The 8,303-nt window shown below is 32.1% G+C and overlaps 1 protein-coding gene across 1 annotated transcript; it reads right to left on the bottom strand.

Annotated features, from left to right (window-relative positions):
* Window positions 1-940: 940 nt before the first annotated feature.
* On the bottom strand, window positions 941-6,998 carry LOC105621730 (DNA-directed RNA polymerase, mitochondrial). The gene is given in 10 exon segments (XM_012203187.1): window positions 941-1,266; window positions 1,403-1,506; window positions 1,583-1,732; window positions 1,734-1,755; window positions 2,188-4,585; window positions 4,986-5,362; window positions 5,444-5,637; window positions 5,812-6,014; window positions 6,354-6,479; window positions 6,869-6,998. Coding segments are annotated over 10 exon segments (3,813 nt in total). The 3' UTR covers window positions 941-1,157.
* Between the last annotated feature and the right edge of the window lie 1,305 nt (window positions 6,999-8,303).

Genomic DNA, 8,303 nt, shown 5'->3' with positions numbered 1-8,303 from the left:
TATATATCTAGACTGTAAAACATAAAACTTTTCTTTTACATATATTTACTTAAATATATATTTATATTTTATATTTTTTTTCATTAAAGAATACAACAAAATATTATATTATAACAAAATAAAAAAAATGCATATTTTAATTCGATTTTTCTTATTTGTCCCTTGTTGAAAATTACTCATGTGCTCAAATAATTCAATTTTTTGTAAAAGAGTTTCGAAGAGTTTTAATTTTTTTTTCAAAACTTCATATCTAAATTACAAAATTCTGGAGTTATTTTTTGATATTCATTTATTATGAAAAATTATAATTTTTTAAATCAAATGCCATTTTTTCTCAACTTATGAATCTTCCGGTAATTATAAATTATACTACATTTTATTATTTCCAAAATAAAATTTCAATATTTATTCTAGAAAGTTGAAAGTATGTTGATAAATTTTTAAAGATTTTTTTAATCATTTTGAATAAGAAAAAACGAATGGATTCTAACTCCCCTCCCCGTTTGTATGAATGAGGCATCAAATTATGGTATGAGTTAAGAATAGTATTCTTAATAAACTTTTATGGTAAGAGTTAAGAATAGTATTCATAGTCCCCCCTCCTCCCCCGTTCTTATATTTGAAATTGTCTTAAATCAGATCTAGTGTCGTCTAAAATCTTAGAATTTTAAGATTAAATTGAAATAATTATCTTTGAATATTTATAATCTAACGATATTTATAATTTTATATTTAAAATCGTTTTAAATCTCAAAATTTCATTTAATGAAATGATCGTATAGTTTCTAGAAAGCGTGTTTAAGACGATCTTACATAAAATCAGATTATAAATATCGATCAACAACTATTGAACTGCTTTGGTTTCATCTCTTTTATCTCGAATCGAGTATAAAACATAGTATAAAACACAGAAAAGAGAGAGATATTTATACATAAAACATTTAAGGCTTTGAAAATTTATTATCCTATTGAGCTATTTACATATCGTTCTAGGAATTATCTTATATAACTTATAGTTATATATACTTATAGTTATAATAACAATGGCAATTTGCGCAACGTGCATTGAAGCTAATTCATGTTAAAACTTTACAGTAGTTTACACTCTTACACATTTAAATGATATATTTTCTCGTAATAAATACTTCAGTTATACTTCAATTAAAGAAATATCGAGATGACATGATCATATTGATGTCGAAGGTACCTTTCTTCGGTATTTTTTGGAAGACCTCTAGCGAAACATCGCCTCTTAGTTTCACATCCCTAAAATTTTAATCAGACATTTTTAATTTAAAACTATCTATTATTTCTTTTTGCCTTTTATTTTATAATTTTTTAAATTCCTGAGATCCACAATTTTTTTATTATTCAAGATTCTAAAAAATTGTAAAGAACTTACCGCTTATTGCTCGCAACGTGCTTTTTATAGTTCTTACAAAAGAATTCGGATAAATCCTCGAGAATGGGCTCGCTATGAAGCGCGATGAATTGTTCCCGGCAAATCTGAAAAGCAAGATGTTGCGCATTACGATTTTGTCTGAAAGTGTTTGTTGTTATATGTCTTTGTGATGATTTTTACTCTGTTCATAATATCCACCGTGCACGGATGCGTCCAGAAACAATCGTGCACTGACATAAATGTGATCCCCGCCTGTTCACAATACAAGCTCGTTAACATCATGTGGCAGGAGTCCAACGAATGGATAAAATTCGGCGCGAAGGCATTTTTTTTGCTTTACTGTGTCCAGCTTCCTGTAAATGATATTTGTGTACATTTTATTTATGTAATCTATATAATCTATATAATTTAATAATATAAATAATTTATATAAAGATATCCATTAAAAGAAAATGAGAGATATACGGAATAATTCCATAAATCTCTGAGAATGATATAATTTAGAAATAAAAATTTTCACGTTTTCTAAATCTTATATTCAATCCAAAAGTTTGTAAACATTTTTTTAAATCAACTTTTTTAGAATTACTTAAATATCCAAAGCAATGTTTTTTTTACAATAAATTTTCAAAATACGTTGTTATAAATATTTAAATAAAATAATCCCAAGAATGTCAATTTTAAAAATGTTTTCAAACTTTTGGTCTGGGCTTATATATAGAAGAAACAAATACGAGAAATATGTAAACATGCGATGAAATGTGTAGGCAAGTTAGTGTTCTCACCTGAAAATCTTGAGTTTCAAGTTATTTGAGTTATTGAGTTTCTTATGCTTGGAATAGGGTTGTATGATCGGAAGGCCCAACGGCGACACCCATCGCACATACTGGTTGCATCTAATCGTGATAACACGGGCGCAATCTGTGAACCAATTCTGTATCTCTTTCGCGCTCTCAAACATGCTCTGAAGAGACATAAATGTCTTTTCAACCAGATACATGCTGCCGCTCCAAATATACGTTTGATCGAAATCCTTTAAATCGCTGAGCTGCCTGGCGATCTGTAGCTTGGCGCCAAACTTCGTCACACCATACACTGTAGTCATTACAGTCTGTTTCATGACCTTCCTACTGACGTGTCCTTCCAAGGCCTGGGCTATTTTATCGCCAGCATCCGCATCGATCTTCCTGTACTCATCAACCATCCTAGCGACGACACTGTACACGTCCTGTGGCCTGTCCGAAGGATACAAGTTCACGCTCTTCGCTCCTACTAGATCTCTCCCGAGCGCAGCATAATGCTGCAAGCCGTTGCAGCTACCATCTTGATGAATGGGAAGCCGGCAGATGTACTTCTTCACATTTGGGGATTGAAGAGCATTATCTATCTCTTTGCATGTCGCCAACGTTTGCCATGGTTCGTCGGCCTTGGTCCACCACATCTTTCCCGTCAGGGGATTTCTCGCGCTGTCCACAATCAGGTCTAATATCTCATTCGCGAACTCTAACCGTTTTTGTATCGGTTCTCTCTTTTTTAAACCGGACATGTTTATTGCATGAATCTTCAGCCAATCCAGACCATCAGAACCCAAAGGCTTACCCTGAGCGAACATAAGAATAGAGCGGCCTAAGTCCGAGCTGAGATGGGTCAGATGAGGTGGCACTGGGTACGCCCTACCTCTAAAGTCCAAATTGTGCGGCATCCAGAATATCTTGTCCCTGAAGTGATTGGCGAGGGATAATTTATAAAGACAGTCGCACCATAGCGAGTGCATCTCATTTTTCATACGTTTGAATTGAAACAGCAGTTTCGATATTTCTTTAGGACTCTTGTTTATTTCGTTCGCGATGATATTCGTCGAAGATGGAATTACTGTGGATGGTTGAGGTACATTCAGCTCTTTTGAACCTCCATCCCTGAAGATCTGAATCAAGATATCCAACATGGGTACATTGATTTTCCACGGAATCGAACCGAGTTGATTCAAACAGTCGAATACTGGATATAATTGTTTTGTTGGTGTATTTCTCAGCAAATATGATGGTTTCATGTAGAAATCACGAACAAACATCGCCTTGGAGAACAGATAACCGCCGGTGTTTACGTTGACCCAAGGACGAGGCGGAGAGAATGTCGGCAACAAAATTGTCTCAAAAGATAGTGTCTCCGAATGCGAGTCCTTGTAAAACCTGTATAACTGAGGATGAGGCTTGATCTCTTCCATAAAGAAGTTATTGGAGTGGAGTCTAAAGAGCAAGTAGAACGCGGGTATCTGCCGCTCGGGCGCATCAAGCTTAGGTACGTGTGGGATCTTCACGTCGTTCACGATGATGTTGTACAGAAATTTGCCTATGTTTATCATAGTGTTACGAGACCATTCTGGCACTGATAGCTCACAACACATATTAGATTTCCGAGCCTCATCGATGAGTTGCTGCCATTTGATGCGCCCATTGTTGATCTTGTCAGCAGGATTCTTCTTCATATACCACTCCAAATACTTCTTGTAAATCTGAATAGAATTGTCTATGACACCGTCCTTCATCTTTCGATGAAACTTGTATCTCTTGTAAATATATTGTCCCAGTCTTAGATAAAGATATGTTACAGTATAACTGAACCCCTCGGAGAATTTAGTCAAGTGGCTGATTTCGTTCATTATTGCCTTGATATACTCTTCTTTGGGTAATACTTGCAGAAATGGATACAAGATTTTTAAATCGCTCTTCATCTTTGTTTCCTTCTGTTTCAGATAAGTCAGATTTCTCTCGAAAGCCTCGGCCACAGTCGATTTCCAGGTCTTCTCCCATTCCGCGATCCGTTTGATAGCTTGCTGTCTAACTTCAGGATCTCCAGTGAACAACGCGACGCTCTTTACATCCATTGTACATTGCTTCTCTATGTCAATCTGCATATTCATCATATTTCGCAACTCATCTATGGTCACTACTCCCTTCGCCGGACTCTGCCAGTTATTATTCGTTCCCTCAGTATTCAGATCCCTCAGTAGATTGCAATTGTATGAGGTATCGTTGACTTGAGACTGTGCACAATAATTAAGATTCAATGATTTCAAACAATGAAGAACAGCACTATGTTGCGTTGCAGTTAACGATGTGTTAATTATTTTATCAAAGGAGATGCCATTGTGATCCATGTCTGCTATCACTTCAGCCGCGCTTTCTGCAAAGAGAGTCACATTCAAATTATAGAAATATTACAAGAATATTTGTGCTTTAAATAATTTCATCGAGTGCATTATTTATAAAACCTCTGCTAATCAAACAATAGAATTATAGAAACCTAAAATCTAGATTATTTTAAATACTAGATACATCGTTATATAACTAAAAAAAAATCTCGAACCATTTAAAAAACTTTTGGATTCATTTTAAAAAATTATCAATAATGTTAATTTTATTAAAAACCTTATTAAATAAAAAATTTGTTTTATATCTCCTTAAAGATGTGAAATTTTCACTTTAAACTTTTTCAAAAACAACTTGGTTTTTTTAAATATATTTACGAATCTTAATATATTTTTTCTAATTTGAGCTATTTTCTCGTTTTATTTTTAATTTACCTGCTCTTTTCACCTGGTTTTTTATCGTTCCAATTATCTCAAACATGAGAGCATACGTTTCAAAATTCGGCTGAACAGAATCTTCCTTTAATGTTCTGTAGATCTCGAATGCCTTTTCCACATGCGCATTAGAAATATGAGTCTTTAAGAGCAGATTATAAAGCGAGACAGGGGAGACTTTGCTTTTCTTAATATGATTTTTATTCGATGTGAGTAACTTGAAAGCCTTATGCGGCATGTTGATTTGTATATAAACGTCAATATGCGCTAATAACTGAGAAATTAGATTGTGATCGAAAAGACGATTTTCCAATGAATCTGGCTCATTTGTGAAAGGAATTGTAGCATACGAAGACTCATATTTTGGAATCTGCATACTGTAAAAACGAATTGTGCATAGTTAAAGTAAAGAATCTCCTCTCTTACACCTTATTTCAGTTATGAATGTTATAACTTACAGTGTATCATCTTGATTATTCTTCTCTTCATTTTTATCATCCTGCAGCATATCCAGAAAAGAAGAATCTTTAATCAACGTAGTTTGATCGCTTCCGTCAGATTCTTTCAGATTCTCCATAACTGCGGATGTATCATCTAATTGCCCATCAAATTCTTTAAGTATAACATAATGTGTATCGTCCACTTTGTCATCCTAAAATCAATATGCCAATTTGATTTTTGCAATTTAAACCATAATATTTAAATTATATATTTTTTATATCAATATTTGGTATCCTTATTAAGAAATGTGTATCACATATAGTAATTTTTTTCAGATTCCGAAAAATTATCCTTTCTTCTTATTAGCGAATCATCATAAAATTACCATATGAATTAAATCCTTTTCAAGTCCAGTCTTTTCACTGGTGTCTTTCTTTTGTGTTGTGATTGTCTCTTTCTTAACTTGAAAATTAGGGATCTTGTGCAGTTTGTCTAGTGTAATATTAGGCTGATCAACCAAGATGGACATCTGAGCAGAACTTAATCTGTTCACTGCTGCTTTCCTGTTGTTGGTCGTCTGATTTGTTACTAATATGATAATAAAAAATAATTTATTATTCGCTAATTGTCAGATTGATAAATTCTGACATCACTTTTTCTCATTTTTAATTATAAGACATTCTATGCTCGTTGCAAAAATCTTTCTGATTTAATAAAACTATGGAAAGGAGTTATGTCAGAAAGAATACTTACAGTTATATATGTATCAAACAAAATATAGTTATTCATAAAAAAATTGTTTAGATATCTACTTTTTACAACAATGCATGTCATCAAGATTGCTTATTTTCATATTTTATTCTTTATATTAATACATATTACTTTTCATATTAGATAAATGTTTTTATGTTATATTGCTGTACATACCTTCTAATAACTCTGCATATTTCTTCGCACGACGTTTGGCTTTCTTTTGCAAGGGAGCGCATAGTTTCATTGTATCAGTTGTTGCATAATATCGAATCACTGTACATCTCACTGTACATCTCACTGCTGAAAGTATACAAAATAAGTTATTATAAGATTTAGATATAAGAATAGGATTCAGTCTCATTCAATCTTTATGTAATCTTCTACTACCTTGAAAAAGTCCATCTACATCTAAAATATTTTAAGCTACAAATATATATGTATACAGCAATAACTAGAAAAAAAAATTGGTTGAAGCCACTGATAATGCACATCGTTAATGCTTAATGCAGAAACAAATCAGAATGGAATACTATTGAACTGAGAAACGTACAATTTTTTTATTATGATTGATACTAGAAAAAACAAAGAGGTAAAGGTTACAATGAGATGAGGAAGAATGACATTCGCAAGACGACAGTGTCTTATTCGTAATCATTTGTAAATAAGAGATCTCGGACGCGGTTACGTACCACGTGGTAGTCTCAGATGATGGAAGTTGCAAAACGAGCATAGTCGCGCCCGGCTCTGGGTAACCGGTCGGGCTGACATGATACATCCATTCTGCATCGAGATAGTACGGGTCCTCAAAAAGTTGAGCATTCTTACGATGATCACGTGATGCGGGTCATCGATTGTCGAGGATGCCGATGACAGAGTCGGCGTTGGTGAGCGCGACACGTTAACCTAAGATCTAACCTCGCTCACAAATCGCCATAATAAAACATAATAAAACAAGTACGGGAAGAGCCAAGAGGGAATATGGCAATCTCTAGCATGATTTGCACTTTCTGTACTTTCTCGGATCTCTCGCTTATTCTCATGTTAAAAGTTATCTGTCTCACTTTAGTGTAAGTAGTGCAAAAAGAAAACACTTTATTCCCAACAAAAAAGAAATTATTCTTTTATGTTATTTCTAGCAACATAGATTAAATTTATAATTGTAGATTAATTTTAAAAGTTTAACTTATACTTTTTATTCTTTTTTATAATTTGAGTTTAATAAAGAATCAAATAAAAATAAATAGCGTAAATTAAACCGAGTTTAAAATACGGACTCGAGATTTATCTAGAAATCTGTAAATTGAAATTAAATTACAGTGATAGAAAAATATAATTATTTTTACTTTTTCTGACTTCGGCTAGTTCTTTAATTGCCTCCTTCTTCTTGTTGACCATGATAAATCTGTGCATGCAGTTCATTTCAGTTCTTTGTGATCTATACATATAAAAACGTGATCTAATTTTACGCAATTTTACGGCGACAATTCTTTATTTATCAGTGTAACTGTGGATACAATGATTTCTATGAATTTTTCTTTGTCTACGATAGTCTACGTTCTACAATAAAGCGGGAATAAAAGCGAACGAGTTTTATATTTTAAACTTTTAATGATATTTCAACAATTCAGAAATTTTCAAAGATTAAAATTTAAAATATAAGTTTTAATTTAAATTTCTTTAATTTAAATTTTTTTAAATTATTCTAAAATGAGGAAAATATTCAAATATATAATATTCAAATATATAATTGAGGGAATAAAGGCCTAATTACAAAATCTTGATATTAAATAAAAATTAAAATATATAACTTGTTACTTTTTTATTATATACAAATAGATACAATATCAAATTAATTTATAATATCTTTAAGAAGTTATATGTTATAATACTCTATTCATCAATATCAATATTATGTGAAAAAGCTAATTGTCGGAAAAAGGATCTAAGTAGAATTGTCTTTATTCCGCTCGTCTCCTCAATTATTTTAAATATTTTAATTCAATTAAACTCATTAGCATGAATAGAAAAAAAAATATTTTAATAAAATAATTTTGTATCATTTTTTTCAATTTTATTACAGGTTTTTTTCTCATAAAATTGAAAAAATAACACAAAACTATCTTA

This window comes from Atta cephalotes, assembly GCF_000143395.1.
Source record: "Atta cephalotes unplaced genomic scaffold scaffold00037, whole genome shotgun sequence".
Taxonomy (NCBI): domain Eukaryota; kingdom Metazoa; phylum Arthropoda; class Insecta; order Hymenoptera; family Formicidae; genus Atta; species Atta cephalotes.
This window is presented reverse-complemented; position numbering and strand designations above follow the sequence as displayed.